Source organism: Carica papaya, chromosome 3, assembly GCF_054855325.1.
Source record: "Carica papaya isolate Zhongbai chromosome 3, ASM5485532v1, whole genome shotgun sequence".
Lineage (NCBI taxonomy): Eukaryota > Viridiplantae > Streptophyta > Magnoliopsida > Brassicales > Caricaceae > Carica > Carica papaya.
In genome coordinates, this window is record NC_142311.1 from 2,706,995 (window position 1) to 2,730,787 (window position 23,793).

The 23,793-nt window shown below is 35.3% G+C and overlaps 2 protein-coding genes and 1 pseudogene across 3 annotated transcripts; 1 reads left to right on the forward strand and 2 right to left on the reverse strand.

Moving 5' to 3' along the window:
• Positions 1 to 16: 16 nt before the first annotated feature.
• LOC110807959 (small ribosomal subunit protein eS8-like) lies at positions 17 to 3,348 on the reverse strand (annotated as a pseudogene). Its single transcript, XR_015817581.1, has 5 exons — positions 3,175 to 3,348; positions 3,001 to 3,073; positions 1,860 to 2,196; positions 442 to 616; positions 17 to 334 (listed from the first exon to the last, which is right to left on the reverse strand). The product of XR_015817581.1 is annotated as a small ribosomal subunit protein eS8-like (transcript).
• A 51-nt stretch (positions 3,349 to 3,399) lies between these two features.
• CYS2 (PHYTOCYSTATIN 2) lies at positions 3,400 to 4,236 on the reverse strand. Its single transcript, XM_022033274.2, has one exon. It carries the CDS (start codon positions 4,006 to 4,008, stop codon positions 3,592 to 3,594), a length of 417 nt encoding a protein of 138 aa, XP_021888966.1. The 5' UTR covers positions 4,009 to 4,236; the 3' UTR covers positions 3,400 to 3,591.
• A 1,078-nt stretch (positions 4,237 to 5,314) lies between these two features.
• On the forward strand, positions 5,315 to 20,199 carry PAKRP1 (phragmoplast-associated kinesin-related protein 1). Its single transcript, XM_088215095.1, has 16 exons — positions 5,315 to 5,862; positions 6,798 to 6,932; positions 7,038 to 7,121; positions 7,211 to 7,336; positions 7,428 to 7,487; positions 7,570 to 7,623; positions 7,711 to 7,803; positions 9,786 to 9,881; positions 10,128 to 10,273; positions 11,818 to 11,967; positions 12,079 to 12,208; positions 12,279 to 13,628; positions 13,739 to 13,837; positions 13,928 to 14,080; positions 14,163 to 14,963; positions 19,673 to 20,199. Exons 1-16 carry the CDS (start codon positions 5,557 to 5,559, stop codon positions 19,982 to 19,984), a joined length of 4,095 nt encoding a protein of 1,364 aa, XP_088071221.1. The 5' UTR covers positions 5,315 to 5,556; the 3' UTR covers positions 19,985 to 20,199.
• The last annotated feature ends 3,594 nt before the right edge of the window (positions 20,200 to 23,793 follow it).

A 23,793-nucleotide genomic window follows, 5' to 3' on the forward strand; every position in this document is an offset into this window, starting at 1 on the left:
ATTACAAAAACAAAAATACCAATGGTCACTACCGTCATTACCCATAATAAAATTACTATTAGAGCTCAAAGTTATAAAATAATCGGAAATTCTAAATTATCTAACAGTTTGTTTAATCCTGGGATTGCGTTAAAAGAATTTAAAGCTTGGATTGCCCCAAAGCCTTCAAAGATTTTGCACCAGCAAAGAACTGAATTTGTTTGCCAGAGTATCACAAAAAATATATGATCTAAACTTATAACGTAACAAGTCTAAGCAGCAGCACCTGCACCCTTGCCTTTCTTCCTCTGGAGCTTCTTCATATAAAATTCGAGTTCCTTCCCCTCCAATATGTATCTGTTTGGAATATTTATTAGGTAAGCAAAAGAAAAAAAGAAATTGGATGATACAAATCGTGTCAAAGACCAAATCAAGAAGTAGAAGTATTTCCATTTGTTACCCTCCCGTCAGCTCTGCCAAATTGACCTGGTCGGGATGAGATACAAGCCAGCAACCTACCACCTCCAAACTGCTCTTCAATGTGGGCATCCAGTTTACGATCCTGCTGACGTTTCTCCAGCTTCCTCTGGACATGATTACTCTTTCTTGTTTCCTCCGTAGTTCCTCCTCCCTCCGTCTTGCATTAAGCATAGAATATAGTTTATTAATTTCAACATGGCTAGATACGTGTTAGGACCATGCACCATGAGAAAACAAAACATATTGTCTATTGGACCGCGATAATACACATCAACCAGACAAAAAATTGCCAAGTTCCAGAGGAGTTCTATTTGGAGTATTAACGAAGATACAAGGAGAGCAACTAACGACCTTATCCAGAAATCTTGTGATATAAAGAAATGCAGGTAAGTCCACTCCTATCCCTAATTATTCTATAAATATATAAATATCTAAGGCCATTGCAACTTTCGACACATTTGCTCTTGTGTATGAGAGAGGAGAAAATAGCAGCCCCCATTTTATTTGGGCAAAAGCAAAGAATATCCAAAAGTAGCTAATAGGTAATTGGTAATCAACAATAGCTGGCAGCTAGCAAGGAACCACCTTATCCTCTGAGACAATGTTAAATAGCACACCTGGGTTGCATATCAGGCCACCAGAAATGATAAGGTAGTTTAGGGCATTATACAATGATCAAACACACATAGGGTGCGTTTTAGCACTCAGGATATTTTCGACAAAATAGCCCTAACATAAGATACATTTCCCCCGGGGGTGGGGGGGAGGAAAGAAACTTCATGTGGTCAGAAACTTCTTGAGGCCGAAAACAATAAATCTAATATCCATAATACTCTATACAAGCTAGTCCCAAGCACATGCTGATGCAGAATGGAATAGCAACATACATCTGATGTAGACTAGAAATTTTAGTTTTATTAATATAAAACTACTATATAATGTAGGAGACTATTATTATAATTTTACTAACTTTAGGATTTTATTTTTATTAGTATTACGTTTTTCCTATATGTCTTAGCAGAGTTTCCTATTCTATTATAGTATCCTTAATCTTCTATCTTACCAGAGTATGCAATCTTATAAGTTTTATTATTTTCGAATTTAATCCTGTTTAGTAAAGGTTTGTTAGTTTTTCATTTTTTTCTTTAAAAAAAATGAAAAGGTTTATTAGAAATCATTACAAATATCTTTTATAATTTTAGTCATTCAATAAAATATTTCAAGAGTTCTTAATTTTCTGATTGTGTGAATTTAATCAAATTCTTAAATGTGATGTCGGAATTTTTATTCTCAAATTCCTACTAGGCAAAGAACCCTAATTTGCCCTGCATCACATAGAAGAAAGATAATTAGAAATATAAGAAGTAGCAAAAACATTTCAGAGAACAAATAATCAGTACCTCTGCGGTTTCCTTCTTAGCAGCAGTAGCTGCCTTCCTCTTTCTACCAATATCAACACCATAGTGCTGCAGGTACCATTGCTTGAAGGGTGCTGCATCAACTTGAACAATTGCACTTTTCACCAGAGTTTGCGTTCTGACAAGCTCATTCTTTGAAGCATTGTAAGCCACATATAGAATACGAGTTTTACGGGTGACAGCTTCGCTACCTCACGAGTAGTTTCCAGTATCCAATCTTAGCGCTCTCCACTTAACATTTCCTCCTCTGACACGAATCCGTCGCACTGTCTTGTTGCTTGATAGCTTAGTATTAGCAGGCTGACGGCCAAGTTCATACCTGAAACCATCAAAGAACTAAATATTAAGCAAAGCTCCAATACCTTTTCAAAAAAAAAAAAAAAAAAGAAGAAAACAAAGCTCCAATACTGATAGGAGAAACTCCAGTAATTAAACAAGACTGGCTCCAGGCCTGCAGATTTTGCAACAATTTATCAATTTGCGAAGTACCAGAAACAAAGTTTCTATTTGTTGATCTATACCAGTCTTGATAAGGACTAGGTTTCTGATTGCCCTGATAATCTGAATCTCAGATAATTCCTCATCAAAAGCGAAAAAAAGGTTAGGCAATAGCTAGTTCAAATTTGAAATTTGGCATAATTTCTAAAGTATTGGATTCAGAGAGAATTTGGGATCACCACTAAGGTTTTACTTTTAAGCGATTCAATCCTTCGAGTCCAGTCACAGTAGTGGCACAGGAAAAAACCTAAATTTTGACGTCTATTATAACAGTACTCCTTGTAGAGTCCATTGATTTGTTAGAGGCTAGTGACGGTAGTAGATGCAATTGAGAAAAATCTAAACGTTAACAACGATTATTACGACATTATCTATTTTAGATTATTAATTTGAAGGAGAATATTAGGAATACTTACTAACATTTGCTACTAGACCAAGCAGAGAGGTGGATAAGCAAGTAACTCGGGAGTGAAAATTGAAGTCTGAAAAAGAGCAGGATGGAGGATGAATACATCAAAATTTTCCTTTCCTTCTCCCCTTTTCTTACCAACCAAACAACAGACTCAAGAAAACATAGAAAAAACGAACAAACGTAAATCCATATAAGAAAGAAAGGCGTGATTACTTTCTCTTCTTCCTCCACGCCTTCTTCTTGCCTCCAGTGGCACGCCTCTTGTGCATAGAATCACGTGATATACCTTCACATACGAGCAACGAGCATCAGCCATAACAATAATCAACCACTCTCTGAGAAAGCCGGTGAAGAAGAAAGAGATAATACAGAGAGCTGAAGTCTTACCCATGGCTACGCAGCAAAATATGTGAGCCTGTTGTGCGTGAATATGTGAGCCTGTGCTAAACAGGCACCTGTTCTGTCTGCGAAGGAAATCTATGAAGCTTAAAGTTACCGACTCTAAAACCCTAGTTAATCTCGCGAAGCCGTCATTATGCATCCATTGAAATTTATAAGATAAATTTTAAATTTAGATTTATTTAAACAAATTTATAATTTAAATTTACAAAATACGCGTTAATTAAGTTATTTTTATTTCGATTAAGAACAAAATTATACAACAGTCTCACGTTACATGCTCTTCTTATTCATTTTTAAATTTAAAAAAAAAAAAAGAAAATTGAAGTCCCAAAATCTCCATTAACATTCCCGGTACAAAGACGAAAACCTCACATTCAACTATTTACTGCTAATCATTATTCATTAACTACTGATGTACGAATCAGCGGGCGCAAAGTGAAGCAACAGCTTAGAATGAAGCCACGGCTTCACGACCACAACGGAGTCAAACATTCTCGTTGACCCATCCCACGTCGTCGTTTCGATCTTCAGATAGTATTTAAGCCCCGCCACCACTTGTTTCTCCGCCGCTACCACCCGAGAAAACGCGACCGAGTACTTCGTACTGTCGCCGCCGTCCACAGCAATCTGGCTCCGCCGGTTAAACTCCTGCACGGAGAATCTCCCTAGATCCTGCACCTCTTTGTTTTCGCTTACGTTCTTCACCTCCGTCCTTCCTCCCACCTTTCTCCCTCTGTAATGAAAACCCTCCGCCTCACTCAACAACGTACTCAAACCCACCAGTGTTAATATCACCATCGCCGCCATTGTCGTGCTCATCTCGCTGAATCTGTCGGATGCGTCTGTGATTTTCTGCAAGAGGAAATCGACGGGGAGTCAATTTATAGGAGAGGTTGTGCGGATGTGGACACGCAATTTAAGACGGTGTGCGTGGACGCCAGTGGGCTGCCGCGTACTGCAAAGAGGTTGAGAGAATGGAGTTTGGATTTTTGGGTTAATTTGTTTTGTTCTGGGGGGACCTGTGGCTTATCGTCTCGGGCGGTGCTGCGGATTGATTGGATCATTTGAGGAATGAATTTGAGAACTGGAGAGACTGCCACGCAGATGAGGTTGCTGGACATGTGGCGTTGCGACTGTGTGCTCTGCTAGCTCTTCTGCATGCATGGCTCGATGTTGTACTTACACACGGTTTTTATTTATTACGCACAATTGCCTTATCATTCATGATTCCATGCCCATATTTCATTCTGACATCACTGGATTAAAAAAACTTTCTTTATATATATATATATACATATATTTTAGAAAATTAAGTAAGAAAATAATTACTATTAATAAATATGTAGAGTCTAACGTATAAAATGGTAAAAAAATATTTTCCATTAGAAAATTGAGAAATTTCTCAATTTCTTTTAGAGTTTAAATAATCAATTCAGTATTTTTTTAATCCAAAAATCAGACACGAAATTATCAGATCAGAAATTTTCACATTTATCTTCAACTTTTATTAATTTCTATATCTTTTATCTTATCAATTTCCTATATTCTCAAAATCTATTAACCCTATTTTTATAATTAAGTTCAGTAATTTAGATTTATTTATATTATCTCCTATATTTTTTTTTTAAAAAAATTTTAAAATAAGAAAGCCACAGCTTCTCTTCGAGCAAGGAAGGTCGCAAGTAGGAAAGTTAGCTCTTTTTTTCGTAGTTATTTATGAGTAAAATGTTTAATATAATGTTAATATGCATTATATATTCATCAAAAAATATTTTATCTTCATAAACTTTAATAAAACTTTTATATTGCTATAAGTATATGTTCCTAATGAATATTTATTTGATGAATATATAAAGATAAAAAAAAATATTACAATATTTTGGATTATGGACTGGTGTTACAGTCCGTTATGAAGACAGATATGCAAAACAAGACCAAGTCAAAAGCTGGAGCTAGTAAAAGCCCACGTTGGCGGAGTTTGGGAAAAAAATTTATCAGAGCCAGGTTTCGATCCTGGGACCTGTGGGTTATGGGCCCACCACGCTTCCGCTGCGCCACTCTGATCTGTTGATCTTCTATGAAGATAATTTCTAAGAACAAATGTAAAAGCTCCAAACAAGTCCTCCAGATCTACACCACCAATTCAAAATTGATGGTGCTCCCTCTCTCTCTCTCTCTCTCCAAAGGAAATTAAAAAAGTCAGAATTTCAAATTATGTCCAACGGCTAAGTTTTCCTCTCTTTCCCTCTCCTTGTCTCTTCTCCTCCTCTCTCGCCTCCTTGCCCAAACCCAACTCTCTCCCTCTTCGTCTCTCACAACGCGCAGCTCCTCTCTTTTTCTCCCCACAGTTGCTACGAAGTGCAGGCAATGAAGCACTTCATGCTACCAAGAAGCGCGATCTTGAGGGAAAATGAGCCGTCATCTTCTGCAACATCCTCACCAAACCCTAATTCTGCCAAGTCAAAGCCACCTAGGAAGCATAAATCCGCCAAAGAGAATGCTCCGCCTTCAGATCTGAACTCCTTGCCGTCCGACCAGAAGCAGTCGCCGGTCACCAAGATGAAAAGTCCCTTGCCGCCGCGGCCTCCGTCCTCCAACCCTCTGAAGCGCAAGCTCAGCATGGAGACCGTCCTCGAAAATTCCGTGTCCCGGGTTTCAGACTCCGGTGTCAAGGTTTTTCACCTTTTCCTCTCCTTGCTGTGTTTGAACTGTGAAGCTTTTGTATGATTTGCGAGGGTATTAAGAAAAAATGACGGGGAAATGAGATGAGATCGGGTCCTGGATCTTGTATTTTTTCTTGTTTATGTTTTAGGAGGGAACTTAGTAGAACTTTGTGGTCTATGCTTTACAGCGATATTGTGAAGCTTTTTTTGGCTGTTTCGGAAATGAAGGAAAATTTACGGAGAATAAGGAAAATTTAGTTTTTGCATCACTTGAAGTAGCAAGTTATAATTACTTTCCTGGTTTAACTTTCTATGGCTTTAATTTACTTTTATTTCTGCAGCAAAAGGAAAATCTACGTCAATCTTGTTTGTTTGTTACTTTATCTGAGAAGAAAGTGCGAGAGTGAACCTTCTTGAAGGAGCATCGGTTTTGTGTTCTTTTTATGGTAGCCGTCTAACAGTGCATCTGTTAGGGAATTATTTATCTTAAATCTTTCAATTCAATTTCATATGCTTCCCTTTTGTTTGTTTGATGCAAGAGAATTCAATACTAAATTTTCCCTGGGGAGAGAATACTCTACTGCTGTTCTTGTTGTTTGCCAAGAAAGCAGAAATAGTAATAGAAATGGAAAAATAATGCTAATTTAGAACTTGTTTTTAATTAGGAAAGGTATTAATTGATATAGGGCAATGGTTGGTAAGTTTTTTTGCTTTGTGGAGAAAATCAGGAAAAGGATATATCCAGATATATAAATATCCTTTGATAGATAGCTTCTTTCTAAACATTGGTTCCTGTCCGTCATTTTTTTGGTATGATAGTATGCTCTTGAATATGTTTCTCTTTAAACCTACACATGGTTGTATGGAATCTTTTCAGCATATTCATTTTGAAGTTCTTTGAATTCTGTTATTCTGTTTGAGTAATTTCTGGCACATCTATTTCAGGTAGTAGTACGGATGCGGCCACCCAACAAAGATGAGGAAGGGGACATGATAGTTCACAAACTTAACAGTGATTCTTTGACATTCAACGGACAGTCCTTCACATTTGACTCAGTTGCTGACATGGAGGCAACACAGGTATGGTCTTTCATCTTGTTATCACATTTCTCTGTACTTCATCGTGAAAGAAACATTAATTAATACTGAGATGCTAAAAAGTTTCCTTGGTTTTGTTCTTTGCAGCTAGATATTTTTGAGCTTGTAGGAGCCCCTCTGGTTGAAAATTGTCTAGCTGGCTTCAACAGTTCTGTATTTGCCTATGGACAGGTATTTTAGTTTCCCTTTTTGCTTTGATTTTTTTTTTTGTTTTCCTTATGACTAAACTTCTTCATATGCTCGGAATTTGCTTGCACAAGACTGGCAGTGGCAAAACTTATACTATATGGGGCCCAGCCAATGCCTTGTTAGAAGAAAACTTTTTTAGTGATCAACAAGGCTTAACTCCTCGTGTCTTTGAACGACTCTTTGCACGAATAAACGAGGTGATGAGTTTTATTTGATGGCAAACTTATTGGAGTTAAGACAATGTTCAGTTACTAATAATATTTCTGCTTTGTTGTTTTTTCTTTGTAGGAACAAATTAAGCATGCAGAAAAGCAACTCAAATATCAATGTCGCTGCTCGTTTCTCGAGGTCAGGGATTGGAAGCTCCTTTTTGGTATAAATGAAATTTGAGCTAGTAACTTCACAAAACCTGAACTTCCAATTTTTGCAGATTTACAATGAACAAATAACAGATTTAGTGGATCCCAATCAAAGGAACCTTCAGGTAGAAGGAACTTTTTTTAAATTCTTCTATTAATACTCAGTTTTCTGTTACATGGGGAACTTAATATTTAATTGGTTTTCCATCCAGATAAGAGAAGATGTGAAGTCTGGTGTCTATGTTGAAAATCTTACGGAGGAATATGTATCCACAATGAAGGATGTGACTCAGCTTTTAATTAAGGTTAGAGTGTTTGTACTCTGGCATAGCTTGTTTGTTTGTTTATCCTGTTTTGACGGGCTACTACAAGACAGCGTGTTCAAAGATTTGGAATTCAAACTGTGGATATGGGATGATGCCTAATACGTATAGGTAGAGGCATATTCATTTCCGCTGCTTATGATTTGCATCTTTCTTTTCGCTTTTGGATTAGGCCACAAATATTTATCATTTTTCCCCCATAGCCGGTGACAGAGGTAGGAACTTTAGATGCGAGACAGAGGCGTACACGTGAAATTCAGTATCATCGAAAATAAATGGAATTAAATTTTAGATCTTAATTTTATTTTTAAATTACCATTTAGTTTTCCATTTCTAGGTGAACCCTAGTTGCATCTCAAATTACTTTTTGTTCTCTAGCATGCTAGAGCACAAACAATCTAACAAAAAGAAAGGTTAGATTGTTTTGACTCTGGCATACCTTGTTTGTTTGTCTGTCTTGTTTGATGGGCTACGACAAGACAGCATGTTCGAAGATCTAGAATTCGAAGTTTGTGGATTGAAAATGATGCCTAGTAAATACTTGGAGAGGCATATTCATTTTTCACCGTTTATTATTTGCATTTTTTCTTGTATCAGGCCACAATTTTATCATATTTTCCCTCATAGCCAGTGGCAGAGCTAGGAAATTTAGTTAGGGGGTGAAATTCTGTATCATTGAAAATAAATGGGATGGTAAATCTTAATTTTATTTTAATTACCATTTAGTTTTCCATTTTTAGGTGAACCATAGTCACATCTCATATTATTTCAATTAAATTTTCTTAAAAAATTAGAGAGATAAAGTATTACAGAAGACCTCTAGTTCATGTATGTATTCTATTTAATTAAAACTTAAAGAGAGAAAAATTTAATAGATGAGAGAAAATTTTAGTTTTACATAAAATGTTATGTACTTTTTAACTAAATTCTTATATATAATTTAAATCTAATTTGGAGAGAGAATGGGTAATGGCGCCACTACCTTCTGCCCATTAACACTATTGATGTGGGATGTGAGGTGTTAAAAACCCACTGTGAATAAATTGCAGTTTTTCGATTCCGAATAAATAGAACCAAACAAATTAGATTCAATCGAAACAGATCTCGCACATTTAACATGGTAGTAGGTCTGAGGTTGGCTACTAGTATTATTTGTGAAGCTACAGGTTCACTGTAGGCTCAACTGATAGTTCGAAAGTGTTAGTTGGTGTTTTTGAGGTCTTTAGGCTATAAATTTGTGCCACACTTTCTTCATAGCACAACCTGATTGATATGTAGGATGGACGTTACAGGAAATTATTCATGCTTTATTTGTTTGTTAATGAAAAATTAAATAGCAGAAGGAAATACAACAAATCAATTTACTGGAAGTAATTTGAGGTGCTGCATGTATAATTCCAGCTTCAGTCCAGGTTCTTTAAGGACTTGAAATATTATCTTCTAGAGCTAGAAAATAAAATAAAGGTGTGAACTGCTCTATGCGAGAACATTAATAGGTGGTTTGAGATTGAATTGTGATGTCATCTCTATTAAACCTGCTACTCCTAGGAATGCCTTAACAGTGCTTGTTGCTATCTTATGGTGGAGCCTACAGTTTTGGAGAAGATGGTAAGCAAATTCCTAATGATGATAGAAACAGTACTGGAACTCTATATTATTTGGGTCATGTTAACTAAGAAAGCATGCAGTTTTTTACTTCTGCATTTTCAGTGAGACTATAGGACAGAATTCTTGGTCTGTTGCATCCGATTCTTGAGCATCTTAGTTCATCTACCTCAATATATGGGGCTCCATGAAGATTTTTTCACACTTCACTATTTTAGGCTCTCCATACACTTAACATTATGAGCATTTTAGTTCTTTTTCTTCGAAGTATATGCCATGCATCATATGTCATAATGTTCTAGAATGGTAATAAAATGGATATTTAGCATTAAATGACAACTACTGAATAAACGATGCAGGGTTTATCAAACAGAAGGACTGGGGCAACCAGTATAAATGCAGAGAGTTCTCGCTCACACAGTGTATTCACTTGTATTGTTGAATCTCGTTGCAAGGTAATGAAGTTACTATTTTAAATGGTTTATTTATTTCTACCATGTGTTATAAGCATATTTATTCACTTGTAAAGCATTTGTTACTTTTTATGATGTCAAATATTAGGATATAAGCTTTACTGGAGAAAGAAAGCTGTCATTTTCTGAAATTTTTTCATTAATGAACTCAAAAGCTAGGATGGAGTAGGGAAATGCCTTGCTTCTTTTATGGGTTCTGTCTCACCTTTACCTGCTCTGTTCTAATAGAGTGTGACAGATGGCATAAGCAGCTTTAAAACAAGCAGAATAAATCTGGTTGATCTTGCTGGTTCAGAAAGACAGAAATTAACTGGTGCTGCAGGGGAGCGCTTAAAGGAAGCAGGGAATATCAATAGATCACTCTCACAGCTTGGGTATGTCGATCACTTTGGATTTATTGGTTTTTATGCTTAAAAAAATATATCAGAAACCTAAAGCTAACATCTGCTGGTCACTGATCTGGTGGTAATAATTTATCTTATAAATGTGGTTTGGTGCAACTATTTTGAAAATTTTATCCTCTAAAAGAATTGATAAAATGAGGTAGTATTCTTAAAGAATTTTATCCTCTAAAAGAATAACTACCTTGTGTTATCTATTATTGTTCAATTAGTATGGTATAAATAGCATGTGTCCAAGTAGTAGATTCCTAGTATTACAAGGGAGTAGGTCCAAGAAGATTGTCTAGCTATAGTTATTTATCTACCCCTTGCAAGCACGCAAAGATTGATATTGAGGAAATTAAGTGAAAATATACTCAATTTGATTTTGACTTGGAACTTAGCATGGAACAAGGACCTGGATTTAACTTTTGCCCTTAAGAAGTCTATGCCAAGTCCAATATGTTTGGAGCAAGCTTGATTTATTGGATTATGTGCCACGCCGGTGACACTAACATGATTACAAATAGAATAGATTGCTTGGTACAAAAACAAGTAAGTTCAATCAAAAGATTGCATGACCAGCAAATCTCAGACACAACAAAAGCAACAATGTGATATTTGGCTTTAGCCCTAAACCAGGAAGCAGTTATTTCCTTTCTGAAGCTCCAAAGTAAATTAGTTCCTGGAAAATGCAATAGCCTATAGTTGATAGTTAAGTCTTAGGCAACTAAACCAATCCTCTGCAAGAGTTCTTGATTGATCTTACTTATCAATGTACTTAAAGTATTGCTGCACCATCCACATCAGAATATTTCAAGACCATGGCTAACTTGTTTCATCTGAGAAAATGATAGTAGTACCAATAGTATTTGACCATAAGCAGCTTTGTTCCTTGAAATTTAGCTCTTCATTTTGAGAAGAATTAAGGAAAGATCGATTCTTTCCTTTCTCTGATTAAATAGTCGATATTCTGGATATTTTTGTAAGTAAAAATGGAAAGAACTCTAAGACAACTGAGCATTTTGGAAGGCTAATTTCAGTGACATGTCAAGAGAACTAGCTGCTAGCTGCGATTTAACCATATATAATCTCATTTTCTGGTATGCATAGCATATTGAAGAATTCAGACAGACAACAATTAGCTAACCAGTTAGAATAACTGTTGGTATTCCTGTTGAGAATATTGAGAGAACTAGCCACTATCTTGCTTGAGTTCATGATGTGATCATCTCTGGTAGGCATAGTATATTGAAGAACTTAAAAAGCCAAGAAAAGCTAACCTGTTGGTATCACTGGTGGTAGTTCCTATAAGGAATGTGCAAGTAGCTGGTGGGACTTTCAGCAATGGATATTGTAGATCATTATGGTAGTTAATGAGAAGAAAATATGATGCTTAGCCATACTGAAAAGTTCTAATATTAAGAATGCTTTCTGTCGGTTATTAGAAATAAAACAGTTAAATGTAATTTTGTCTAATTTGGCTTATGGAAATTGCTGATTTTGTGCTAATTGCTTCTAATCATTGGAGGTTGCAGGAATTTGATAAACATTCTTGCTGAAGTTTCCCAAACAGGAAAGCAAAGGCATATTCCCTATAGAGACTCAAAGTTGACGTTTCTACTGCAGGACTCCCTGGGTGGAAATGCAAAGTTAGCAATGGTTTGTGCTATTTCTCCTTCCCAGAGGTAATAAAATTTTGCTTTTTTAACAATAAAGCATTTTTGCAATGATTATTATTATTACTTTCGTTGTTTTTTTTTTTCTGAAAGTCGGGTTATGTTATGTCAATACTGCAGTTGTAGGAGCGAAACCTTCAGTACCTTGCGATTTGCCCAGCGTGCCAAGGCAGTCAAGAATAAAGCAGTTGTTAATGAAGTAATGCAGGATGATGTGAATTTCTTGCGTGAAGTGATACGTCAACTAAGGGTATGATGCTTTCCCTCCCTGTATATCAGAATTTAATGCATGATTATGACTTCAATGGTGAACTGAACAGGATGAACTACAACGAATGAAAGCAAGTGGCAATAACACAACCGAGTCAAATGGTGCTTATTCAACTGCATGGAATGCCCGTAGAAGTTTGAATCTGTTAAGAAGTTTTGGTCTTAATCATCCACGGACATTACCTCATGTAGACGATGATGGTGATGAGGAGATGGAAATTGATGAGGAAGCAGTTGAGAAGCTCTGTATTCAAGTTGGTCTCAGATCACCAGATGGAGGGAAGAACACAAGAGACTCAACCAAAGTAGAAGTTGTGAAATCAACATCACTACTTGCAGTCACCGATGATGAATGTTGTGGTGTCCTTCAGCCTAAATCATCTGAAAGTGGAAACATAAATGGAGGGGGTTCTGGGGATACTGATGTTAATATGGAATTAGATACATCTGAACATGTTGAGAATCATGAACTCATGATCCTTGATAATGTCAGAACTGTTATTAGCACCCAGGACTTGTCTAATCCTGATTCAGTTCTTGCAACTGTTGATTCTATCAATGTGGAGTCCTCATCAGGGCCTTCTGAAGAGAAGACTCTCGATTCCTCTGCCAGTGAATTTTTAAGGGAAAAGTCACATAGCAAAGTGGTGGAGAATGGATCATCTTGCCCTGTCTCTGATCCTATTAATGAAGCTTCCGCCAGTTTACCAATTATGGATGTGTCAGATGATTCTCAATCTGGTTCACTGAACTGTGTGTCTCCATCTAATCTCAGTATAGTTCCATGCGAAGTTTCTCCAATCCTGAAATCTCCAACTCCAAGTGTCTCACCCAGAATCAACGCTAGCAGGAAAAGCCTGAGGACATCATCAATGTTGACTGCTTCCCAGAAAGATCTTGAGGATGACTGCAAGTTAAGTCCCCAGGATATGCATTTATCTCTTTCAAAGTCCAAGAGGAGCAACTCTTCTACAGTGTCTAATTATAGAAGTAAAAACATCCCTGTGTCAACTGAACATCTGGCGGCTAGCCTCCATCGTGGTCTTGAAATTCTTGAGAATCATCGTCAAAGTTCAGCTTTGGGGAGGTCATCCTACAGGTTTACATTTAAACCTACAGAGTCTAGGCCAACTTTTCCAATCTGTAAGGTCGACGTAGCTGTCCAAACTTTTTGGCAAGATAACGAGATGCAAGAAGGAGAATCATTAGTATTTTTGTGCAGCAGTTGCAAGAATAAAGCACGATTTGCTGTCGAAGAAAATGAGAGCTCTAACCTACAGTTAGGGGAGGCTAATGAAAGTAGTTGTTCACAGTTAGAATCTAATGAGAGCTCTAACCTACAGTTAGTACCTGTTGATGGTTCAGGCTCCATTGAGAAATCCAAAAAGCAAGTTCCTAAAGTAAGTACAGTTAAATCTCCTATTGGCGTTTTAGCTCTTAATTTTTGGGTGTTTAAATTGGTTTACTTGTTTGAATATTTGTATTTCATTTTCCTTACATTGTCAAGCAGGCAGTGGAGAAGGTTTTAGCAGGATCAATCAGAAGAGAAATGGCTCTAGAAGAGTTCTGCACCAAGCAAACTTCAGAAATAATGCAACTCAATCGTCTGGTAGGTTTCTTATTTTCAAACAGAAAACTTTAAGCAAACTTCAGAAACAATGCAACTTAAGCAAAGTTTGACTCCCTTTGGCATTTGCAGGTTCAACAATACAAACATGAAAGAGAGTGCAATGCCATAATTGGGCAGACAAGGGAAGACAAGATTCTTCGCCTCGAGAGCCTTATGGATGGTGTTTTACCTCCTGAGGAATTCATGGAGGAAGAGTTAGCTTCTCTCATGCATGAGCATAAGGTATAGGTTTCATTTTTAAGGATCTATGTTCCACCTTTCTCCACATTTTGCAGTCCCCAGATATCTGACCTATTATTTGCAGCTTCTGAAGGAGAAATACGAGAATCATCCTGATATTTTGATGACAAAAATTGAGTTGAAACGAGTTCACGATGAGCTAGAGCGGTATCGAAATTTTTTTGATATGGGAGAGAGAGAAGTGCTGTTGGAGGAGATTCAAGATTTACGGAGCCAGTTACAATATTATATAGATGCTTCGTCTGTATCAGCTCGAAAACGAAATTCTCTACTGAAGTTGACTTATTCGGCGGACCCGACTTTGGCTCCACCTCTAGGTGCGATTCCAGAGTCAACTGATGAAAGTGCTGAAGAGAAATTTGAACATGAGAGAATTCGTTGGACTGAAGCAGAGAGCAAATGGATTTCTCTTGCCGAAGAATTGAGAACTGAACTCGAAGCCACCAGGGAACTTGCTGAAAAGCAGAAGCATGAACTAGATACCGAAAAGAAATGTGCAGAAGAGTTGAAGGAAGCAATGCAGATGGCTATGGAGGGTCATGCACGCATGCTTGAACAGTATGCAGACCTGGAGGAGAAACATATTCAATTGCTTGCAAGACATAGAAAGATCCAAGAAGGAATAGATGATGTTAAGAAAGCAGCCGCTAAAGCAGGAGTGCGTGGTGCGGAATCTAGATTCATAAATGCTCTTGCAGCAGAAATCTCAGCGCTTAAAGTGGAAAGGGAAAAAGAGAGGCGATATCTTAGGGATGAGAATAAAGGGCTTCAATCTCAGTTGAGAGATACAGCTGAAGCTGTACAGGCTGCAGGCGAGTTGCTTGTTAGGCTCAAAGAAGCAGAAGAAGCATTAGCTGCTGCCCAGGTATGTAGAATATTTTTTTTTTCGATTCTCTTTGAGTTGGTTATCTATCGTTCGTATGACTCCAAAATGTGAGAATATTTATTGCTATCTTTTATTTATTTTCTACCACCCACTTATTATTTCCGTAAGGCATACAGCTGGTTATGATATTTATCTCCTATCTTCTTTTTGTCGGATTTCATGAGCATAATTTCTGTTCAAAATATACTTTTGTCTCTCTGCATTCGAAGATCACTTCTATTATATATGTTATAACTGATATGGCCATACTTTGTATTTATCCATTGCAAAATCCATGCATATCTTAATTAGTCAACAGGTTTTAGTTACAGAAATGAAAAATCATTTGAAAATAAAAAAACTGACATCTCAAGTACAAAAATTAACAAGCATCCTGCAAAGAAGAGGGAAGAAATTTAAAGCCTGTTAACACACTTGCTCTTTCGAAATTTACAGTGTTGTGACTTCTAAACAAGGAGATAGGATCACTATCTACCCACTCTAGTATCTCATATAATGTTAGCATTAGCGTTCAAGTTTTTCATCTTAATGCTATAGGGGACAGAACAGCACAAAATTTTCTAGTCTCATATTGCAACTACAAAAACTATCCCTAGAACATTTCTCTTCACGGGTGCGACTATAGTACCTCAGACGTATACTGCCTTTAGATTTACATGCAAAACAATTTCAGCCTCTTACAAATAAAAAGAATTAATTTTTAACGAATTCTTCTTATTCTCTTTGGAGGCACCATGTCCGCCAAGGTATGGTAGCATTTTCCTCTTCTTCATTTATCTCATACATTTTCATACCATCACCTTGAGTAATACTTGGCCCAAGGCGGGATCTCCAACCTAGACAAGACCCACGTTTGTTCCAAACTTGGGACCATTTAAAATTGACAACAAATGGGGGGTATTAAATGGGGTTCTTCACCATTGACAACAAATGGTTTAAATATGAAAGTTTCAAATCCATGGTTGAATCTGTATGGAAAAATAATGTCTGTAAAGGGACACCTAGCTACTATCTTGCCTTCAAACTCAAAACTCTAAAAGAAAAATAAAAATCTGGACTAGAGATTGGAGAAGGCTAAGAAAAATCACATCAACGGACTTATGAATGAGTTAGATATTTTGGAAAAGGCTAAATGTGTTTTAGGTCTGTCTCTTATTGATAGAGAAGGAAAAAATGATTTTAAAATGGTGTTAGCCAACAAACTCAATCTATAAGCCATCTCATTGAAACAAAAAGCTAGAAAGAAGTGGCTCAAAGATGGTGACAAAAACAATCAATATTTCTATTGTCTTACCAACTACCGTATAAGTGTTAATTATGTGAAAGAACTCCTTATTGGAAATACCAAAATTGAGGGTAACTCAGAAATAAGAGAATGCATGCATTTATTCCATAACAAAGTCACTTAAGAGTGCTCCTGGAGACCGAAATTGAATAATCTAAGTTTTAATAGTTTAGATGATGTGGCCGCCTCTCAACTGGAAACAAAATTTATGGAATATGAGATTTATGATTGCCTCAAAAATTGTGATGGTGATAAAGCGTCGGCCCTTGACAATTTTATATAAAATATTTTCAAGTATTTTGGAGTGTGTTTTTAAGGATGATATTTTGGAATTTTTTAAAGATTTTCATTAGAATTCTTCGTTTGTCAAATCAATTAATTCTGCCTTTATGGTTTTGATTCCAAAAAAGAAAAATGCATCCAACATTAAGGATTTCCGCCCTATTAGTTTGGTTGGGTGTATCTACAGACTACTCTCCAAAGTGTTGATAAATAGATTATCTAAAATCATCGGCTTGATCATCAGAGAAAATTAACAACCTTTTGTTTATGGGCATCAAATTACTGATGCTGTCCTTATGGTAAATGAAGTGGTTGATGATGTTGTTAGAAATAAAAAAAGAGGCATCTTATGTAAATTAGACATGGAAAAGACTTTTGACTGTGTCTTTTGGGATTTTATTGATCATATGTTTGAGAATCTCGGATTTGGATTCAAATGGAGATGGATCAAGGAATGTCTTACTACCACATGTTTTGCTGTGATGATCAATGGTGTCCCGTCTAAATTCTTTAAAGCTTCCAGGGGATTAAGGCAATGTAATCCCCTCTCCCCCTTATCATTTATTATTGTCATGGAAGCGCTCAATAAACTTGTATTGTAAGGTAGAGCCTTAGCATTATTAAGAGGTATCTTTGTGGGAAAAAATGGCCATCAACTCGAATTTTCTCACTTATTCTTTGTGAATGACATTTTTTTTGTTGGACCAATGTCACATTTTTTTTGTTGGACCAATGTCAGGAAAATTATTCATCTTAGATGCATTTTACTATGCTTTCAAGCGGTATTTGTCCTCAAAATCAACATGAAAAAATCTGAATTGATTATGTTTGGGGAGAATTTAGATAGTCTTCTTGCTAAAACGCTTGGCTGCAAACCTGCCCAACTTTCTTTAAAATAGTTGGGTGTTTCTCTTGGTGCTAAACATAAATACAGCAGGAGTTGGGAGCCAGTTATTGATGCGTTCCAAACAAGCTGACATGTTAGAAAAGTAAAGATCTGTCTAAAGGAAGGAGACTAACTTTAATCAAAAGTATCTTATCCAACCTTCTTATCTACTATCTTTCAGTGCTCACTGTACCCAAAAATGTTGCTAAATAACTTGAAGTCATTCAATATCACTTTTTTTGGGGAGATGATGATTCTATTGGAAAGATTCACCTGTTTAACTGGGAATAGCTGAAGAAGCCGAAGAAAGATGGCGGTTTAGGTATTAAATCCATTATTGGTCTCAACAAAACTTTACATGGTAAGTGGATCTGGAGGTTTTGGAATATAACAGTTTTTGGAAGGTCATTGTGTGCAAATGGTTTGGTAGCAATGTGTATGACCCTTCTAGTATGGAGAAGAGTACGTTTGGTCTCAACCTATGGAAGAGTATGTGGAAATCTAGTAAACTGTTTCTAAACAATTTCAGATGGATGGTTGGAAAAGGTGACAAAATCCGGTTCTAGCAGGATGTTTGGTGCAGCAAAGTGAATCTGGAAAACCAATTTCCTCACATTTATCCTCTTGGAAAATGTATATGGAGTCAGTTCTTCTCTGTCTTGGAATGTGACTGTCACCAGGAATTTGAAAGATTGGGAGGTAGAAAAATGTAAAAACCTTCTCCGACTTCTAGCTATTGTCAAAATTGGTACTGAAACTGATAAGTTAAGCTGGAATTTATGCAAGAATTCCTCTTTTTCTGTTTAATCTCTTTACAGAAATTTGATTGACAGCAATTACTCTATCTGTGATTTTCCTTACAAAATCATCTGGAATCTTTTCGTTCCTCCCAGAATTTCTGTTTTTGCTTGGGAAGCTGCTATGGGTTCCATTCTCATGTTAGACAACCTCATGAAAAGGGGTTTTGTTTTGGCAAATTGGTGTGAATTGTGCAAGCATAATATGGAATCTTGAAACCATCTTCTCTTTTTGTGCTCAATTTCCCATGAACTATGGATAATGATTTACAAGCTGCTTGGTATTTCCTGGGTTATGACTGAATCTGTCAAAGGCGAATTGCTAACTTGGGAAGGCCTCAAAACGTGTAATAGGTGGCATGGGTTTATTCCCTTAACAATACTTTGGATTATATGGAACGAAAGAATTGTAGGATTTTTGACAAATTTTGCCACTATTAAAGATAGGTGGCTTCATTTTTTTGGCTCCATCATCCTTGGTCATGACCCTAACTCTTTTGATGATTAAGGTTTCATTGTAAATATACTTACCGATTTGTAAGTACTTATCTTTTTGTACATGGGTTTCGCCCACTCGGTGTTCTATTTTATACTATTACTCACTTTTATCTTCAAAAAAAAGAATCAGGCCCAAACTGTCTAGGAAATAGATTACATTGGCAATTATTAAATATAGCATTATTCAAATCTGTTGATAGTTTTATACTTGATTAGAATAACACAGATCTTTGGATAATTTTACTCTGCCTTATCCTATACCCTGTCGACCTGATATCACATGCAAAATAAATTTTTATCTTGTCCTATCTAGTATCATGAGCAAACACTAAATTTTTCGTTTTTTCCACGTGCAGAATTAGTAACTAATTCTGTTATGTTTTTCTCTCTATCTTTTTCTTTTTAATTTTTTCTTCTCCATTTGAATGCATATGTTTAGTTGGTCATATAAATCTGTGTGTTAAATTTAAAAATCAATCTTGAATCTATTGAAACGCCTGCGATTATGGATATAAAATTTTGTCAAATGTTTTATATGATCTGGGTAAATCATCCATAAATTTGTCATTTTTTCCAATATTTTTGGCTCAAAGCTATATTCAGATATATTCCCTAAAAAAGAAAAGGCTATATTGAGAAATAAACAGTAAATACTTGGGAGCCAGAGCATCTCTGAATTACCTGATCTCATCTGCACTATGTTATTCCAGAAGTTAATGTTATCAAGGCTTAATTTTCTGAACTAAGCTGGTTCTGAACATATGCATAATTTTTTAAAAATCTTTGTCTACCACAGTTACAGATTTTTGAAGGGTCTTCCGGTATTATTTTTAAATTTGGAACTTGCCGAGTAACACTTTGCAAGTGAAATATAATTTTTGGTTCCTAATTAATCCTTAAGCTAGTAACAGTATGTGCACTTCTTTTTTTTTATTTGCAGAAACGAGCTATGGATGCAGAGCAAGAAACTGTGAAAGCTTATAAGCAGATTGACAAATTGAAAAGCCAACATGAAAATGAAGTTAACACTCTCAAACAGTTCTATGCAGAGTCTCGTTTACCCAAAGATGCAATACATTCTGCTTGTACAAATTATGATGTGGCGAAATATGATGTGGAGGAGACTCACAACAGTCCAGGTGATCAACGGTGGAAAGAGGAATTTGAGCCATTTTATAATGAAGATTGTGAATTATCAAAGCTCACAGAACCCTCTTCATGGTTCTCTGGGTATGATCGATGCAACATATAGGGTAAAACTAGTAATTGAAATTACATAATGTATGTATTACTAAGTTTCTTTCATATTGTCCAAAATCCTAGCCAGGTTCAACTTGCCATTGGCGTGCCAGCATCTTTCCTATCAGCCGAGGACCAAACACACCTTGGTCTTCCTCCCCTTATTGTGCCCTGTATTGAATTCAGATTGTTGCATAAGAGTTGAATGATTATATTCTTTTTAACTCACCCACTCTTTGAACACCTCTCATTTGGTTATTGTCCTACTTGCTTTCGAAAGTATTAGATGTTTTCTTTCAGCCATATTCGTTATAGGAGAGAGGAACGCCCAGGGGCTTGTATACGTGTATACCCTCCCTGACACTTAGAGATCCTGGACCTGGTATGTATTTCTCTGTCCATATTTACTCCCATACTTTGAAAATTGTGGTGCAGAGAGGAGGAAAAAGTGAGTAGTAATGCTTTTTTTTTTCCTTTCATTTTGTATTGAAATGGGGTTGGGTTTGAAATGGATATGGTGGACCCTGGTTGTGGATACCCATGGACGTGAAAACAGAAACCTCATGAGTTAGATTTTCATTTATATGTTTTGGATTAAATGTCAACAGGATAGGGGGCAATCTTCAAATGGATACATTCCCTCTTCCCCCTCTTTTTAATATATTGTGTAGGTAAAAACAGACAGAACTTACTTGCCTTTGCATCCTCCTGACTCGAGTATTCTATCTTGTCATATGGAGACCATAAAACAAGGAACTTGTGGTCTTGTCTTCCCCCTGACATGAATCTATCCCTACTTGTGGACCATTTTTCTACACTTATTGCATATGGTTCCGCCTTGTTGCAATTTAAATTGTGGTATTTTTATCTGATTCATTCATTTTTTTTATTTATCAAACATTGTTTATTTTATTAGAAGATATCTATATGCACACATTTGAATTTCTTTGGTTGAGGGTGCGACCAATCTAAGGAAACAACAATAAAATAAGTTTTCAAAGTTTCAAACCCTATCCATACGTTACCCTTATTTTTATTATTGTTATTATAATTTATCTCTTTGAGTTTTATTAGAAGATTAGGAAGAGTGGCTGCCTGCCATTCCAGGTCTGTGAGAGAAATGGGTGTGAAAGTGACTCCAAGTTATAGAAGGAACAAGGAAACAGTTTGAAGATATATAGACCCTGTTTGTGGAGAACAATACAAGCAAATCATCTAATGGTATAATGCTGCAGAATTTTTCCCTCTTACACGCGTCCCACATCTTTCTGAGTACAAGCAAACTAAAACGATGTCGTTAAAATTCATAATGGTTCTAATTAAATTTCTTTATGATATTAATTTTTATTATTTCATAATTTCTAATTAAAATAAATATAAATTTTTTCTTTAAAAAAAACTTCTGCAAGCAATTTATTTACTCCCAAGGATAAAAGTTGAATTTAGTTTAAACTTTAATTCTAGAAAATAAAAATTAGAGTATAATACAAAATGACAGAAATTCAAATAAGAATTATTTTTAATTTTGGATTATGGAATGAATTTCCTTTAAATGCTGAAAATTGATATAACCAGCAATTAGTAGAATGCATATTGGATTGTTTTAAATAAATATAAATTCCAAATAAATCTCACGTGGTTTAAATCCTTGTTTATTCTTTTACTTGAGGTGAAACTTGGAAAAGCGACTTAGTTAGAGACGTCGTGTAACTGTGATGGAAATTTTTGTGACAGCTCGGTGATGGGAATACACCCCACCTAAAGTTTTAATCATCATTAATTATAACCCCACAAAAACAAGCATTCACCAATAACCATCAATTTATCCTAATCTTTCTCACCGTGGACACGGATCTCCGTTAATGGGTTGCCGGAGTTACTGACGGAAAATATTGAAGAAAATAACCTTTTCTTTCTCCGAATTAATGTGAATTTAAGGGGTCAAAAAATAAATTAGACAAAATATTTTGAAAATAAAATTATAGTTTTACCACTTTGATGTAATTATATTCACATAAAATTTAATTTGAGTGCGTCCTAAAAATATTATTGTTGAAAATTTCGTAAATTTAAATTATATATTTATTTGCACAAGTAAATACCAATTAAAAATAATAAACTAACATGATTAGATGATGTTTCTTATAATCATTAATCAAAACTTTTTTTTTTTTTTTTCAAACAAATAATACGAATCTTAATTCTACATAAGTCTCCTTATAATCATTAATCAAATGATGTTTCTTTAAGAATTGGGCAAATCTATTTATTACTTACACTTTTTTAAACTAAAAAAAAAAGCCATTTAATTGAACTTTCTAGATACTGTCAAAATCAAATTCATCTACAAACAACAAAAAAGATAATTGGCAACGAGAAAAAGAAAGAAAGTTGATGTAATTACAACCCACCAAACTTGATCTCTACATGTTTTTCTTTTTTGTTGAATAATAACATGTAAAACGACAGTAAGCAAGAAACCCAACTTGCATTCTTAATTTCACCTAACTACTTGAAATTAGTTATTCTCTGTCAACTTTCCTTTTACATTAGAAAAAAATTAAATATAATTTATAACTAATTGAAATTTAATTATTATGTAATATTTTTTTTTTTACTTATAAACGTAATAAAATTATTGATATTTAACTCAAAAATACACTTATAAATTAAAATTTTATTCTTATGGAATCAATTATTATTTTTTAATATATTTAATTGGATTATATATAACTAATATGTATTTTGTGTATGTGTCATATTCTTAATAGTGACTAATTCTTAACATTTTTATTAGATTTTTGTCACATCATTCATGCTACTAAGTGCAGTATGGACAATTGGTTTGGTAATTGTCTAATTTTGTAAAATTTTATTTTTTTATAAAAAAATTATAAGTTTGAATTTTTGGTAGGACAATAAATTTTATAGAATTGTGGCTATACATCAATTATAGATGTAATTCTTGGACCCAAAATTTGATTCGAGATCAATTTTAATAATTTAAAAATAAATAAAAGATTTATTTATAAATTAATTTAATTTTATTTTATTAAATTATTAAAAAAAATATATTAGGAATGTAATTGAAAATAATTTTTTTTAAAAAAGATAAAATTTAAATTCGGTGAGTGTTTTTGAAAGAAAAATTAGAAATACTACGTCAAAATACAAAAAGAAAAAATTTGACAACGTAAGACAATCCAGTTAGCAGCTCCGACAAACCGGATCACGTTACCTAGTAAGACATGCTGATGTCGACGCCACACGGGAGGCCACGGAGGTGATCCGCATGCCAATGATTGGACGGCTCATGATCGATCCCGCATGCGTGAACGTCTCAAATTCTTTATCTCTTTAGGCGCAATCGGACATACGAGATCAATCGTAATGAACGGTTCAGATTCGTTTCATCCTTATGCGTGATCGGACGGACAAGATCAATTGTGATGAACAGTTTAGATTGACGCGAGATGGAGTATGAGGACGACCAGTTAATTGTTTAAATTGGATATTAGATTCACGAGTAAAGGGACATCTTTATGGATCCTTAAGGGTACCAGTAAGCAGGTAAGAAAGGAAAATTGTCGTCTTTTATTCTCTTATGCATAAAAATAAAAAGTGGTATGAATAGGAATATTCATAGGTTGTTTTTGAAAAAACTCATTACGTAAGTATGGAATAAACGATTTTTTTTTATATTGAATGAATTTACTCAAATTAAGAGTTACATTAGTTATTTTATGATTTTTACTAATATTCAAATTTTTGTATCTGTGATTAGTGTGATATTCTTAATGGGTTAGTGTAGCTCATCATTTC

Bases quoted from the DNA above. Each gene is read 5' to 3' on its own strand.
- CYS2 (XM_022033274.2), bottom strand. From the start codon at position 4,008: ATGAGCACGACAATGGCGGCGATGGTGATATTAACACTGGTGGGTTTG.
- PAKRP1 (XM_088215095.1), top strand. From the start codon at position 5,557: ATGAAGCACTTCATGCTACCAAGAAGCGCGATCTTGAGGGAAAATGAG. The intron at 7,624-7,710 runs GTAGAAGGAACT...TTTTCCATCCAG, and splicing joins CCAATCAAAGGAACCTTCAG to ATAAGAGAAGATGTGAAGTC. The intron at 9,882-10,127 runs GTAATGAAGTTA...CTGTTCTAATAG, and splicing joins TTGTTGAATCTCGTTGCAAG to AGTGTGACAGATGGCATAAG.